Source organism: Mesoplodon bidens (genome assembly GCF_964165515.1).
Source record: "Mesoplodon bidens genome assembly, chromosome: 4".
Lineage (NCBI taxonomy): Eukaryota > Metazoa > Chordata > Mammalia > Artiodactyla > Ziphiidae > Mesoplodon > Mesoplodon bidens.
In genome coordinates, this window is record NC_138160.1 from 61,087,391 (window position 1) to 61,104,705 (window position 17,315).

The following is a 17,315-nucleotide window of genomic DNA, read 5'->3' on the forward strand; positions in this document are numbered from 1 at the left end:
AGCGCAGGCTCAGTAGTTGTGGCATGCATGCTTAGTTGCCCTGCAGCATGTGGGATCTTCCTGGACCAGGGCTCGAACCCGTATCCCCTGCATTGGCAGGTGGATTCTTAACCATTCGCCACCAGGGAAGTCCCTCTTGTGAGAATTTTTAAAAATTTATTTTAGGGCTTCCCTGGTGGCACAATGGTTGAGAGTCCGCCTGCCGATGCAGGGGACACGGGTTCGTGCCCCGGTCTGGGAAGATCCCACATGCCGCGGAGCAACTAAACCCGTGAGCCATGGCCGCTGAGCCTGCGCGTCCGGAGCCTGTGCTCCGCAGCGGGAGAGGCCACAACAGTGAGAGGCCCGCGTACCGCAAAAAAAAAAAAAAAAATTATTTTAATAGCTGTTATTAAAATGCCACAAGACAAATATCACAGAGCAAATCCAGCATTACATTACACTGAACTTTTGCCTTTGGTAGCTCCATCAACACTAGTGTGTACTGCTAACATGTGTCTTACTAGTCCTATTTATCTTTATTCCCCATTGTTATGGTAAACAAAGCACAAGGGGACTTCCTTGGCAGTCCAGTGGTTAAGACTCCGTGCTTCCAATGCAGGGGGTGCAAGTTCGATCCCTGGTTGGGGAACTAAGATCCCACATGCCACATGGCACGGCCAAAATTAAACAAAACAAAACAAAGCAAAGTACAAGGCCACTGAAAACAGCTGGGATCCCAGAATCTGGCATTAGCTGCAGATGACAGTAGACTTAAAAGCAACAGGAGCAAAATAAATCATGTTGTATAATTACCAGAATACATTTTCTCCAAGTCCTGTTATGGATATTTGCCTGTAAGAGACATAGCTGTATTTGAATTTAAAATTTAAGATGGTAAATTTATTAAGGTGGTAAAACACTCTGTCCTAAGTAAATTCGTAACCTTCTTAAGTAGGTTACGAGAAATAGATTTCTTGCAATTGAATGTAGCAAGTTCTAGTGATTATAATTTCTCACTGTACTTGTGAAACCCAGTATCTGTTACAAGTAGATAATTAAATTCTTCAATTTTTTCTTTTTTTTTTTTTTTTTGCGGTACGCGGGCCTCTCACTGTTGTGGCCTCTCCCGTTGTGGAGCACAGGCTCCGGATGCGCAGGCTCAGCGGCCATGGCTCACGGGCCCAGCCACTCCATGGCATGTGGGATCTTCCCAGACCGGGGCACAAACCCGTGTCCCCTGCATCGGCAGGCAGACTCTCAACCACTGCGCCACCAGGGAAGCCCAAATTCTTCAATTTAATATATACAACTTGCTAACAATTACAACTGAAAGCAGACTATCCAATCATTGGGGATGGTAAGTTTGTTTTTAGCATTAATACTCAATTAAAAGACGATTTACTAGAGAAATCAAGTACTCATTTGGGTATTAGCAAGATAAACCATTCAGCTTCAAGATTCTATGATTCTAAGTTTCTAACTTGCATGTGGGCCACACACCATGACTGCTTCAGAAAGAAAACGATTTGCCTTAACTCACTACCATCTATAGCGTGCACAATTGAAATAAAAACTGTTTGTTGATGCTTTAAAATGAGGGCATAACAAGCACAGACAAGTTATTCACAGGACTGAAATCATATTAATGATGGTACAAAATGAAATTGTCTCAATAAATTGAGTTTCAAACAGGATTTAATATGAGGAAATACTGCAAAAATGTTCAATGTGTACATGAAACTTTGGAGGCTGACTTAAGACTGCAATAATTATATCAGGAGTATCCTCTTACATGTTAAAGTATTTTTTGTCTTTTAAAGTGCTTTCAATTATATTTCACTGCATTCTCACAAGAACCCTCTATGAAGCAGGTAAGGAAGATTTATATTATCTTCTTTGTTCAGAGAAGAAAACTAAAACCCAGTGAGGAAAATAGGCCTCCTTGTAAATTGGTGACAAAGCTGTTCTAAGCCATGTGGATGACAAAAGCCACTCAGATCCTAGCCAATACATGGACCTTTCTTGACATAGAATTATTTTACTCAACTTCTGTAGATAGGCCTATATGTATATTTGTTGAAAATGAGTTTTAGTTGAGGACTCTCTTGCACTGGAAGACAAGCAATTTTTAAAAAATGGGAAACCATGAATAGATAAGAAATATTTAATAATGAAAACAGTCTAAAGAATTTGGCTACTTAGAAATAAACAAATGAAATTTTATACTTAAAGGCATTACCATTATAGTTAAAAGAGCCTTAAAATAATGTTATACATTCAAAGCATTATTATAACATTGAGCCTAAATACTTGAGTTAACAGTTTACTTGATCAGATATAAGATACTGTAAGTAACCATGACTGAGAGAATTTTCATGGCAGATTTAAAACTGAATATAACACCATGATATTAAAAATAGCAGTGCCTGGATAAGACATAGGTACTGCAGAAAATTAGTACTGCAGACCACACCAATCATTGAAATCTCCTCAAATCCTTTTTGAAAGTAGGCAGAGAATCTTAAAATACTAACCTGTATCAGCTCTGTTTTGAAATATAGTCATGGCTTCAAGATTTAATGCACACACCCCCCTCATGAAAGCTTTCTTCATGGAATCTTCAAAGTGCTCTTTTTCATGCTGCATCCTCTGGATCTCAGCTTTTGCATTTTCCAAAGCTCCAGATAACTAAAATCAGGAAAATTTTTAACAAGAAGAGAAAAAAATTGAGACACAAGGAAGAATATCTATTGTTTTTTTTTTTTTTAAAAAGAGACTTATACTGTGAATTTATTTTTGTGTGAAATACTAAAATCACTCTACCACATACCTCTTCTGCTGTGTCTCAATTTATTTTAAAAGATGCATCTAACCTCTATTGTCTCCATCAATAAACCATTTTCATTCCTAACCATAAAGTCAGGGTTTAAACAAAGGGAATTTTACACCAGTCCCAATCCTGACTGATGTGTTCTAATTATACAAAATGATGTTATTTCTCACCATAAAATTTTTATGTAGGATACTAAACAAAATATATTAAGAGCCCCAAACAGCCCTCACCCCTTCAGAAAAAAACAAAATGCCTGCAACAGTAACAGTTTTGTTTCTTTTTTTAACTAGATGTTATCTATAAAATTTAAAGTGTAAAGTGCCATTAGGTACAACACTTTCCCATAGACCAAATCTAAAGGGACTGCATGGGACTTCCCTGGTGGTGCAGTGGTTAAGAATCCACCTGCCGATGCGAGGGGCATGGGTTCGAGCCCTGGTCCGGGAAGATCCCACATGCTGCAGAGCAACTAAGCCCGTGCGCCCCAACTACTGAAGCCCTTGCGCCTAGAGCCTGTGCTCTGCAACAAGAGAAGCCACCGCAATGAGAAGCCTGCGCACCGCAATGAAGAATAGCCCCCGCTCTCCGCAACTAGAGAAAACCCAGCGCAACAATGAAAACCCAATGCAGCCAAAAAAAAAAAAAATTAAATTAAAAAAAGTAAAGGGACTGCATTTTTTGCATGTCATTTTCAATTCCAGCAAATTATTTGCATAATAAAACTTTAACATTAAGATATAGTGTTATAATGATGAAAAAAATTTTTTTCCTCTTAATATTTGATTTCAAGAGGCCTACTGCATTCTTTAGTATGGTTTTATTTTCATTTTGGGTCTCAAACGTTTTCCCATGGAAACAATGTTAATATTATTGTTATAAGTCTAAATAACTTCAGTTTATATACAACCACTTTATACCAAACTTATAAAAACATAGTATATTTAAAATAACATTAGGATAAACACTTTTGTTTTTGGTCTTTATTTCTGGCTAAATAAAGGCCAAAAGAAGCCTAAGAAAGTATGCTTTCTTAGAGATGTAAGGATCTGTGGCTGATTTACATTTCCAAGAGAAATGTACATGCAAGAGATTTAATACTGGTTTGGAAGTCAAAGTTATAACTATTTAAAAGAACAAATAAGTCTGTAAGTCTGACTAGTACTGTTCATTCCCAGTAGTCTCATTTGAACCCACACTGCACTGAATGAAATTGGAGAAATGGGTTACTCTCCCTAACTGTAAACTAACAGTGAGTGATGCTACCCATTTTTTAATTTTTATTAAAAAAAGTGAAAAAAAAGTTTACCACAGCAACTTTGGCTTCATAGTCATTGGAAATCTGGACACAGACTTCCTCAGCTCTTGCTTGGCAAGCTCGTTCCACCACTTCTTTCCACTGCTTCTGTACTATGGACCGCCAGCCTCTCCAGACTTTCTTCAGTAAAGTTCTCTGGAAGTACTGGTCAGCTAGTTTACTTTCATAAACCTAAACGAAAGTAATATACAACCTCAAAAACACAGTGGAGTGGTAAAATATACTGGCAGTAGTAACAAAAACCATAAGCCTGTGGGAAGCAGGGTACATGCGTTATCATTTAATACTGTGTAATCGTGTTCTTCTCATGTGCAGGTGGGAGGACAGGCTTAAAGAGGTTAAGCAACCTGCCTAGGTCACACAGGCAGAAAGGGAAAAGCCAACCTTGCCTCATTCCAGAGACTAAGCTCTTATCCATTACATCATTGCTTTATGCAACTAATCAAGGTAGGGGGAAAACAAAAAAACAAATGAAAGAAAATGAGTTAACTTGCCCCTTGCCATCTTGGTTATGAATTCGCATGACCTTTTAGCTGAAAACAGGACTAGGAGCTGGAAGGCAGAAAGGGTGGTGACTGTGGCTCCAGATGGCCCTGCTTTCTCTACAGCTTGGTGGCCACCACCATAAGCAGATTAATTTAATTTACATACTTTACCATCATATTTAGTACCAAAATGATCCTAGTAGGAACATATGCTATTCTTCTTTTATCAATGAATTTAAATTCTTTTGAAGGAGCATTTCCAATTCTTGATTTTCTTAAAAAATTTTTTTATTCAAAAACTGATGGCAACTTCAACTATTTCAACTAACAGTTGAACATATTCTCATTATGTCACCCAATAAATAACTTTCAAAATATGACTCAGTTTTAAATAGCTCTTTTAAATATGGTTAATGTAGATTTAATCTATTAGGATTAATTTTTTTTAAAAAGCACTAATAAGTATTCTTAAAGTAGAAATCCTATTCCATGACAGTAACAGCCTTTTCCTTAAATATTAATCTCTTGGAACTAAATGAACAAAGATTACTCCATGACTCACATGGGCATCATATATAAAAAAAATTATGTATATATATAATCTCCATCCCCTACACTCTTTGAGTCTCTGTATTCTGCCTTCTTGTGGGATACATATATACTTTCATACTTTTCTACTTCTGATCCAATAATTTACTATTCTCAGCTTATATTTATACTGATATACTGATTCAGCTCACTTTTTTTAACATTTTTATTGGAGTATAATTGCTTTACAATGTTGTGTTAGTTTCTGCTTTATAACAAAGTGAATCACTTACACATATACATATGTTCCCATATCTCTTCCCTCTTGCATCTCCCTCCCTCCCACCCTCCCCTCTAGGTGGTCACAAAGCACCGAGCTGATCTCCCTGTGCTATGGGGCTGATTCAGCTCCCTTAATTAAAATAAAAGATATTCAAGTTTAAATTATATATAAACTAAGGATAATTTTTAAAAAGCTTTATGGACATGGATTTCTTTGATTTTTATTAAGGCAAGTTATGCAACAAACATTTATGTAATTTTATAATGTATAAATATAGTATTGCCTCTTTATGAAGATGATATATTCAGGCATTTTAGAAGTAGAAATAATATAGGAAGCATATGATATGCTAAAGGTGATAAATTCATGTGATTACATCTGAAGTCAAATTTGTTAAAGGGGATTCCACCACCAGGACATCTGTAATTTAGGTACAGTCCTTATTAATCTACTATGAAGCAGAAAATGATATATCAATAAGTCTATAAAATATAAGAAGCAATTTTTCCCAAGCCATACCAAAATCAAGTTCCTTTAAAACAAGAGTAACATTAAATTGTTAATTCATTTTGACTTACTAAAAAAATCTTTCTTTGACTTGAACAAGAGTTCTAATACATGATTCTAAATGTTTCTGAGTTCAGAAGTCTAATAAGTGTCAGTCAGCTTTTCTTTTTCACACTTACGTCCTGTCTGGATTTGACGTGGCTGATTCGCCAGCGGAAGAATGTTCTCATCAACTCTATCCTTTCCTTTTGCTTGCCTATGGCATGAGACAAGCTAGAAATCACCTGTAAACAGCAATTAGTAAAATGGTTTTTTTATATATCAAAAAATGCTAGAGAGAATACTTATGGATCACTATTGTATTCATCCAGTTAACCTCATTAAAAAACTTTCCCATATGAATACACTACTTATCAGTGAATAAAGGGGAACAAAAGAGGAAAGAAATCTTCATTATGTGTATCCTGGTAATAATCAATAAAATGTTTATATACAGTATTTGAAAATTAATATCACTGGAATTTTTTTTTTTTTTTTTTTTTTGCTGTACGCGGGCCTCTCACTGCTGTGGCCTCTCCCGTTGCGGAGCACAGGCTCCGGACACACAGGCTCCGCGGCCATGGCTCACGGGCCCAGCCGCTCCGCGGCATGTGGGATCTTCCGGGATAGGGGCACGAACCCGTGTCCCCTGCATCGGCAGGCGGACTCTCAACCACTGCGCCACCAGGGAAGCCCAATATCACTGGAATTTAATTCAAGAAAAACAACCATACATTTGAGAGTTTTACTACGTATACAAAATGTTTTTATTCACTAGACTTGAGGGCAGAGACCAGGTTTAAAATATCTTTCTAGTCCCTAAATACCTTCAATACCTTGGATTAGAAGTTTCTCAATAATTGTTTAATGATTTTCTGGATTCAACAAACTCATAAAAGCAAATAATTGTTACACTTTGATGTACTTTTTCAGTGATATTATTCCTGTTCTTTTTTTTGCGGTATGTGGGCCTCTCACTGTTGTGGCCTCCCCCGTTGTGGAGCACAGGCTCTGGACGCGCAGGCTCAGCGGCCATGGCTCACGGGCGAAGCCACTCCGCGGCATGTGGGATCTTCCCGGACCAGGGCACGAACCCATGTCCTCTGCATCGGCAGGCGGACTCTCAACCACTGCACCACCAGGGAAGCCCCTCCTGTTCTTTTTTTAAAAAAAATCTATGAAGGCTTTTAAATCCTGAGATAATATTCTTTCTTATAAAGAACTGAGTAACTGAAATATATATCTAAAAATGGACCCATTAAAAAGAGATTTGGTAAATTAGGCATATTTACTGAGAGACATTCTGGTTCTTTAAATAATTTTCAAAAGTGGAAAAGGGCAGGAATTCTAAGATACTAGTAATAGTCCATTAAGCTGTGTAGTGGCACATGGCTGTTCACTTTATTTTCAAAAACTGGACATGCATATATACTCTTTTTGCGTGCGACACTTTTGAAATAAAAAAATTAAATTTAATAATATATTTTAAAACCTTAGGAGAGAATTTTGAGGGTAATAGAGAAAATGACTGACATTAGTATCTATTGTTTCAAAAAAGCAAACTACGTAAAATGATCAATTTTACATTGCACCCTATTAACACCCCCAAAAAAGTATATTTAAAAAAACGGATAATCTTATCTAGTTCACTAAAACAGTGAGTGCTGCATCTGCAGACAAGTAGCTGAGGTATCTGCTGTGAGTCCCTCTTCTCTGAAGGTCACCATCCTCCTGGGGGAGCTACAGATTTGCTGCCCATCTGCTTTGTTCAAGGTGCTGTTGGGAAGCACAAAATTAGCATAGATTTGAACCCTACTCTCAAGTTCTTAAGAGGCTGACAGAAAGTGAAGTAAACGGTGCTCTTGTGCTTATCAACAAAATGAAGGACTTCATTAATGAATAAAGACATATCACAGATAGAATGTGGATACTTATGCCCCTCCGAAAGGATGGTTGAAAATGTGGGTAATGCTGGTTCCCTGACATTCTGTTAAGGGCAGTTAGGAAGAAAAGATTGGGAAGAAAAAACTAGTGTTCCCACATTTAATGTGCACTCTTAAAGCACACCAAACATGATGGCAAAGATAAAATGACGTGATCCTGGCACATTTAATGTGAAGAATAAATCTTATTTCTATGCATCTATTTTTCTACCAGTTTCTGAAATGATCTTCCCTTTGTATCTTGTAATGATGTAAACAATCAGTTCCTGGCATTTATTACCTAGCAAGACATTTACTGAATCTCAGTTAAAAAGCAGTATGAAAAAGAAGACCTCATCTTTTCTCCCCACGGAGACTTCATAGGTTTTTTGCAGCTCCTTCAAGTTGTTGATCTGGTTGCACAGCTGTTTTATATCTGCTGCATGCTTCTCTCTCTCTTTTTTCATTTCCATTCGGTGCCAATCAATAAAATTAAGTCTCCATTTACTTAGTTCAGATATGACGTTTGTCTGAAAAATAAATATACTGACAATTAAGGAGTCTGTTCCTTAATACCGCTTCATAAAATGACACTGAAATTAAGAAAAATTTTTTAAAAATCAGAACAAACAATCAACATAAGACCTATTAAAAAAAATCCACTAATGAAAACATTTTCAAGTTCAACAGTCACAGCTCTTCCTAGTTCACATTCACCATACTAAGGACATGATTTTTTTCCCTATGTTAAGTTACTTTGTATGAAACCTTAGTGTCATTAAAATTTTTTTTAGGTCTCATTCATTAATAAACAGTTCCTTTGTTTACTCAAGGACTTAAATATCCATATCAAGGTGGATCAGACAAAAAGGAAATGCAGGACTATGGCCTAGGCTGAGCCACAGGACTGGGATATTATTTAGATAGAGATGAACAGTGGAAACCATTGGAGTTGATGCTTTCTTCCTCCAAATCATTCATCACAACAGCCACCTTACAACAAATTGCTAAGACTGATCCCTTTTCACCCTACTGACTGGCATAAATAAAAAGACCAAATAATCATGTTATCAAAAAATTGGATAACAGTATCAAAAAATTGGGTAACAGTATGGTTAACCGAACATAGGGCAATTTTTAAATGGTTGGTGGTACATTACTCCAATGGACTTAACGCCACGATCAGAAGTATGAAACCTGTTCCCTGGAGAAAAATGATAGAAATTATACTAAAAGGTTACTTCTAGAATTTACGGTTCCAAATAATGGAGAAAATATAGATGCCACAAAACTCTCATGACCATAATTTCTCCATATGTGAATACTCAGCTTAGTTTTCTCAAACTATGTTTCAGAAAACCTGTCATTTTCTCCATTATATTTTAAATAGCAGAAAAACTGCCATTTCTGGATTACTTTGTTTTATTTAGAGGCCACTAACATCACCAAAATAAAAATGAATTTTTATTGATTTATCAGTTATACACTGTGGTTGCTATAAGAGTGGCTATAAAATGAATCCATGTTGCTAAAATTGGGTCTTATGCTTCATATAAAAGGAGACATTTCCATTAGTCATAGGTACGATGTGGGAAAGGCTCAATAGGTGTCTCTCTCAGTCACACAGGCTGAGCCTTTCAAAACATCTCAAGAAGTTCAGTAGCACATGGAGAGCTGTTCCAGCAACTATTTAAAACCTTGCTATTCAAAGTATGGCTTCTGAACCATCACCTGGGAGCTTGTTAGAAATACACCATCTTAGTGACATCCCTGGTGGCACAGTGGTTAAGAATCTGCCTGCCAATGCAGGGGACATAGGTTCGAGCCCTGGTCCGGGAAGATCCCACATGCCACGGAGCAACTAGGTCCATGCTCCACAACTAATGAGCCTGCGCTCTAGAGCCTGCAAGCCACAACTACTGAGCCCACGTGCCACAACTACTGAAGCCCGGGAGCCTAGAGCCTGTGCTCCACAACAAGAGAAGCCACCACAATGAGAAGCACACACACAGCAATGAAGAGTAGCCCCCGCTCTAGAGAAACTAGAGAGAGCCCATGTGCAGCAACAAAGACCCAATGCAGACAAAAATAAATAAATAAAACTAAATTAAAAAAAAATTTTAATAAGTGGTACAGGCCTAACTATGTGCATTTCAAAAAAATAAAAAGAAATGCACCATCTTGGACCATGGCCAAGACTGACTGAATAAGAAGCTGCCGTTTAACAGAATCCCCGGATGATTCATATGGATGTTAACAATTGAGAGGCATAGATTTAAGACACTGGACTGATCTAAGGCAACTAAATTTTTTTTTTAACTTTTTAATTCAAAGAAAAGAAGAATAAACAGTGGAATCAAGAGCAAAAGTGCTATACTACATATTAAACAATTGTAAGTGAACACTGTAATACCTTAAGACCTGAACTCCAATGATCAAGCACATTTTCCATCTTTTGAAGGTTTTCATCGGAAATAAGAAAATCGGTGCCAACTACTTCATGGGCATCTACAGGACTAGAATCAGACCTTGGTGAGGAAGAGTCAGCTAAAAGATTCGAACTGAAAAAGTCCATAACCAGGTGAGGTGACTTCCTTGGGGATGACACTGGTGATGACCCTAGAAGAAAAGAAAAGTTGGAGTGGTTAGCTAAATTGAAAATAACCCAAATTGGTAAGGAGTTATACTGGAAGCCTACAAGATGTCAGTTATCTATGGAGGCTGAGGAAAATGCAGAGAATGGACTTTCAGTGTACTGAATCTGGCTATTTTAAATTTCAGTATTGTCACTGATTTAGGACTGACCAGCACAAGAATTCTCCTACACTTCCCTCCCCCACCCACAAATGACCTCTATCCCAAATAAGGATGTTTCATATACCTAGGTATAGCCTGAGCTGAAACTATTATCATTCACATCATCATATCAACATTTACTAAGTGCTTCTTATGTTCCTGTAATAAAAACGTCATAAGGATTAGCTCATAATACACACTACTGTAAGAAAAAGGTATTATTATCTCCATTTTACTGATGAGGAAACTGAGGTTTAGAAAGGGTTAAGTAATTGACCAAGGTCAGAGTGGCTGTATATAAGTCATTATTACTTTATGTAAAACAATGGGGTGGGTTTTAACACTACTAAAATTCAACACTATAAGAGACTAGTTTAGTTTATCAAACACTCAGTTGTAAGGCACCCTGTGAGCCTTCAACATATAGGTGAGAAATATATGTATCTATATATATGTATGTACATATGTACATCACTCCCACCTCCTTCCCATGTACATGGGGTGGGGGCGGTTGGTGTGAGAGCCAGAGCCAGAAAGAGAATTGGTATCTATCTTTAAAAAGCACAAAAATAGAAAAGTTACTATCTTATCACACATGAATATTGGAATTACAGACTATTCATCATAATTTCTCATGTATCTCACACTTTTACTGTAAGGGTTCTAATAACCAAGACTGAAGGGCTTTCCTCTTTTCCTTATTGAATGTATCAAACAAAGAATAATCTACCATAGAACTTGTTATTTAAAAGTAAATCTTTCCAGAATACTTTGCAAAAGGGAAAATCATTCCCTAATACATATATTTTGTGTAAAAAAAAATGTATCAAAAAATGGTTCAGGCTAGTCATACAATGAAACACTACCTACATGTTCTGAAGATGGTTAAGGAACCCAAAGAAAAAGGCAGAATGACAAAGTACATGAATATTCTCTTTTACTACAATTAGACCTGCACTCAGGGAAAAAGCATGGCTCTGCTTTTTTTTGTTGTTTTTAAATATATACTCACCTTTTAAAAAATAGCATCAACTTAAGAATGTGGGAGGCTCTAAGTCTTCCATTTATAAGTGAGAAAATTAAAGGAAAGAGGAATTTCTTATATGGTGGCTTAAATCGTCCTTACATTAAATAACACTGAATCACATAGTAAGAAAAGTCTATTTTTATTATTCTATGTCAAAGAAAAAGTTTCAGTCTGGTGTTAGTATGCTTTTACAACCTCTTTAACACTTACTAATCTCACCCTTCAACAAAGAAAAAACAGACTTCAGGCTGAACATATCATCACTACTAGTATTCAATCAAAATTTAACAACTTTGTTTTAGTTGCATTTATTTTAACCATTGCTTTCTAATTGTAACAAGAATATATTATTTTTATGCAATAATCAATAATGACAGATATAAATTTTCCTTTTAAAATGAATTTAAGCTAAAAATGAATATATCTAAAGAAAAACACTAAATGATAGGACAAGTGGTATAAAGATGGGACAAAAGTCATTAAGTTTGTACATGGATGCCTGAAAGTTGGGAAATAATGTTCTGGTTTATGAAAAAAATTAAATTGGCCAAAATGATATCCCATTAAGTCTTTAAAAATATCTGCTCTTTGGGACTTCCCCGGTGGTTCAGTGGGTAAGACTCCACACTCCCAACACAGGGGGGCCCAGGTTCGATCCCTGGTTGGGGAACTAGATCCCTCATGCATGCCACAACTAAAAGATCCTACATGCTGCAACGAAGATCCCACGTGCTGCAACTAAGACCCAGCACAGCCAAAATAAATAAATAAATTTAAAAAAAAATCTGCCTTCTAATCTAGCAGTTTTAAGAAAAAAAATGCCACACATTATAATGCATTAACCTGTCTTAATTGTAGTATCTGGCATCTTACAAAATAATTTTATTTTTTTAAAGATTTTTTTGATGTGGACCATTTTTAAAGTCTATTGAATTTGTTACAATACCGCTTCTGTTTTATGTTTTGTTTTTTTGGCTGCGAGGCATGTGGGATCTTAGCTCCCCAACCCAGGATTGAACCTGCACCCCCTGCACTGGAAGGTTAAGTCTTAACCACTGGACTGCCAGGGAAGTCCCCCAAAATATATTTTTTTATTTTATTTATTTTTTATAAATTTATTTATTTATTTATTTTTGGCTGCGTTGGGTCTTCATTGCTGCACACAGGCTTTCTCTAATTGCGGCGAGTGGGGGCTACTTTTCATTGTGGTGCGCGGGCTTCTCACTGCAGTGGCTTCTCTGTTGCGGAGCATGGGCTCTAGGCACGTGGGCTTCAGCAGTTGCAGCATGCGGGCTCAGTAATTTTGGCTCACGAGCTCTAGAGTGTGGGCTCAGTAGCTGTGGCGCACGGGCTTAGTTTGCTCCGCGGCATGTGGGATCTTCCTGGACCAGGGCTCGAACCCGTGTCCCCTGAATTGGCAGGCAGATTCTCAACCACTGCACCACCAGGGAAGCCCCCGAAATTATTTTAAATAGTATTACTTAATAAATTAGTAGTAATAGCATTTAAAAATCCTGCCAATAAGTAATATGCTGCAATTATTCCCCTTACTAGATGGATAATATTCATCAAGCACAAAATGTTGTATATTAATAAAAATAAGCTAAGGAAAAGTCATACCATCTGTCTTTGAATGACTTGAAGTATTTAAATCACATCTTTTTCCAACTTCCATCCTCGTTTCTCTTACTGCAGGGCTATTTCCTGCTGAAAAGAAAGAGATTTTTCTTTTAATTAAACCTAACAAGTCTTATGTAGAATGCCTAATCATACACACCTAATTTAAGAAGGTAACTGTACACAAGTCAGATTTTAGAACAAGGAAAATACAGTATGCTGGGATACAGGAACATTAAGACAAAGAATAGGAAGAAAGAAAAATGTTTGACTCAAAAAGTCTTATTGTGTCATTAATAAGCTCAATTCACCCAAAAAATATGGATGAAAAAGAATTCAGTCTACTAATGGCATTCAATTCACACTAAAAGAGTAAGTGGATGAATGACATTAGAACTTAGAAAAGCTGTCTTATCCTACAACACTGGATGTTTCTGGGGACTGCTGCTTTTCACTAGCTGCATTCAAACTAAAGTGACACCGGTTCCCCCCAAATGGGGACTTCTTTACTTCCACCTCAGAAACCTTTAGTCAATACATGGTGAAAAGGAAACTGGGAAAAAAACCTCACAAGGATGGCTGTGTCAGAGGCTTACAAAGACTTTGCCAACTTCAACACACCCTATTTATACCAAGCAATGGCAATACCAAGAGTAAAGAGAATGGGATAAATTTACATAGTCCATTCTAACCAAGTCTGTGTGTGAATCAGGATATCTAAACTCACTGCATGTTGTGTGCTTAGATCTCAAATCCTTTTTGAAAAGGGCAGAGCATAAACAAATGAATACTATCTTACATGCTAGAAAAGACCAGGGTTCTTAGGTCCCAAGTGATTGCTTTAAGAGAGTATTCAGCACTTTGGGTTTGCTCAGTAGGAAGCGCATATAATCAAAACATGGTCGAGATCACTGATGGAGAATGAATAAATCCAAGGGTCATATCTCTTGAAGATCAACAGAATCTGGGCAGAAAGTGTTCAGTGTTAGAAGAAATATGTATGTTTTGAGGTTCTGGTCCTATTTGTTGATCCAGTGCCGTGGGCTGAGAAGCAATGAAAACTCCATGTCTACAGAGGGAGAGGAACAACAGACACTAGGGCTGTGACTTACCAGGAACCCAAGAGCCTGCTGGCTCTGACTAGGCTGTGTCATGTGCTTCAACAAGGGATCCCTGGAGTTATGCTTATTGTTGATAACTGCCCATTATCAGGGCTGTTTTAGGAGGGCTATCTGCGCTCCTTAAAAGAACACTTGTTTTGAGTGAGCTGTTTGTAATCTTGTATTGAATAAGGAACAGATAGGTAAAAGGAGTTTTATCTTCCTTTCTCTACCTTTCACTCACTCATCTATCAACACACATCCTGGTTTGTGTTAGTTCTCAATTCTGTCAGTGACACAGTTCAAAGATGGGTTCGCCTTTGCGGTAACAATCCAAACAGTCTTCCGGGCCTGTATAAATACTGCTGACAAAGTCCTGGCACATGGTTCCTGAACTTAAGGGGTTCTGAGGGCTACCTATAGACCATCTCTAATTTGGGGGCTTGGGCATTTCGTTTCCAGTGTCTCCTGGCATAAAACCATTGTAACAAGTACAGAGATGCAACATACTCCACTAAGAGACATGTAATTGCTACAGTGTTGCTCTAATTTTATGACTTTTCATAAAATAGCTAAATGAAGTTCAAATAAAAGTCCAACTGTTATATAAGAGCCAAGAAAAACATATTAAAATGTAAAATTTTCCCCAAATTATAGTGATATACACTGTTGACTGAGAAGAATCACTGGAGAAGTATTTTCACAATCAAAAGTCAATAGCATTGGGCTTCCCTGGTGGCGCAGTGGTTGAGAGTCCGCCTGCCGATGCAGGGGACACGGGTTCGTGCCCCTATCCCGGAAGATCCCACGTGCCGCGCAGCGGCTGGGCCCGCGAGCCATGGCCGCGGAGCCTGTGTGTCCGGAGCCTGTGCTCCGCAACGGGGGAGGCCACAGCAGTGAGAGGCCCGCGTACAGAAAAAAAAAAAAAAAAAAAAAAAAAAAAAAAAAAAAAGTCAATAGCATTAAAAAACTCAGTAACACCTTAAATGAAGAGATATCTCGAAAAATATATATAACCTGGATTTTGAAGAATATCATCAATCATAGTAGGAATTCTAATATCTGGCACCACTTCTCCCTTAGAATGAGACGGTTGTGAAGCACTTGATTCAACATTTGGAGTCACTATAGCATAACGAAGCAGTTCTTCATACTCTTCCTATGAGAAGCCAACAATAAATAATGTATTATATCCCTGTCACAAGACACTCAGGCAAAAGAATGGTAACGGCACAAAGATGTTCTCTACTTCAGTTCCCAAAGCAGTATGCCCAAATGATAGTAAGGAATGTGTACTTTTATGTTTTTCATTCATCATTTACTCACTCTCTTGTAGTAAGTAAAATTTCTCAAAAACAAGCAAAAAATCCAACAAATATACCTACCCAGATTTCTTCTAGTGCTAATGCCTTAGTACCCATATTCCTTCAGCATGTCAATTTAAAACGGTGACACAGATTACCTAGAGCAGTTTCCTTAAGCTGACCAACAACTACAACACAGAAGAGCCCTCTTTCAATTGGCAGCTGCTCGCAGGTGGGAAAAGACACGGCAATTTCTCTGCTTTTCTGAGATTTAGTTCTAAGATGCTGCTCCCTAAGACTCCACAACAGGAAAGTCTAGGGATGAAACGTAGTTTGGGCTCTGATCAATCCCTGCTCCCACCCAGTTCTACAACAACCCTGAGTCTCTTTTCATATGTAAGCATGGAAAGAGTATGAGAGAGATACTGGAAGAGACAGAATACTGAAGAGAAAAAGAGAACACAACGCCAACCTGCATTCTACTTGCTGGCACATCATGGCACACGCCAAAGGAGGATAAAAAAAAAGCACGCCATAAAGTGGAGACCTTACAGGAATAGTCCTCAAGTTAAAAAAAAAAAGTGGAATTTCCTAATAGAGATAGTTAGATATTTGTTTAGCCAAACCAAAAAATTCTATCAGTGAAGTAAAAAATATGCTGGAACTTAGTCTCCATTCAACAGGGGTTGGTCACTGAGGCAACAAATATTCCTATTCAGGAGTAACTTCTAAGGATATTACTCCATGGACCCAGAGAACGTCTTTGCAGTAAAAATGGGGGGAAGGTTTTCAAGAATATGAAATGTCATTATTCTGAAGAATTATTTAATATTAATTTTTCTCCATAAAAAGTTTAGTTCAGATAAAATTCCACTCTCATAATTTCATTGGTCATAACTCTCTTATTATTTGGTTCACCTTCAGGACGAAGAAAAATGATGCTAAAAATTACCTCCTTGAAGTGTCACAGTAAATATCTGCTGAATTGAGTTAACAGAGATTCTGTCTAAAGCAAAGAAAGAACCTTACCTTTAATAAGACCGTTATGATATGGTATAGGTGTTTGAAAATTAGCAACCCTTACTTTTTCCCTATGTTTTCTATGAGTAAGAATATTTAACTGTCTAAACACACTCAAGTTTCTGGCCATGAATATATCATAGTGTCTTGTGTTTCCCAAAAGAACAGATGTAATCGCAGTCAGGGTTCTGAAGTCAGAACTACCTTGTAGACTATGTAAGTAGTCAGTATCAATACGTTTCAAACTACTTTCCAAGAAGGTACTTCAGGGAATCCACAATATTTTCTTCATATTTCATTTTAAAGCTATTTAACTCTTTAAAAAACTAATAAAAGAGCATACACTATCAAAGGTGCCATATATACTAAATTTTAACAGGCCAGGAGCTATATATTATTAAATTTGTTTGTTGGTTGGAATAAAGCTCCTTCTGCCATTGATGTCAAATTCTTGTGAATGTGTCATAGATTGGAAAGGTTGTAGCTCTGTACAAGTTTATTTTTTGTTGTTATTTTAACTTCACACCTGTACACATCTGCTCAAGTAAGCTGTACAG

The 17,315-nt window shown here is 37.3% G+C and overlaps 1 protein-coding gene across 3 annotated transcripts in view; it reads right to left on the minus strand.

The window, feature by feature from the left end:
• POC5 (POC5 centriolar protein) overlaps window positions 1–17,315 on the minus strand; it is a 42,253-nt gene that overhangs the window by 15,824 nt on the left and 9,114 nt on the right. For 2 of the 3 annotated variants that reach the window (XM_081230824.1, XM_081230823.1), the window contains exons 3-9: window positions 15,452–15,593; window positions 13,338–13,424; window positions 10,308–10,513; window positions 8,248–8,424; window positions 6,113–6,217; window positions 4,122–4,301; window positions 2,517–2,670 (exon numbers count right to left, since the gene is read on the minus strand). In XM_081230824.1, the coding sequence (XP_081086950.1) occupies window positions 2,517–2,670; window positions 4,122–4,301; window positions 6,113–6,217; window positions 8,248–8,424; window positions 10,308–10,513; window positions 13,338–13,424; window positions 15,452–15,593 (1,051 nt within the window). The remainder of the gene's footprint in view (window positions 1–2,516; window positions 2,671–4,121; window positions 4,302–6,112; window positions 6,218–8,247; window positions 8,425–10,307; window positions 10,514–13,337; window positions 13,425–15,451; window positions 15,594–17,315) is intronic. The other variant, XM_081230825.1, reaches the window with a different exon arrangement.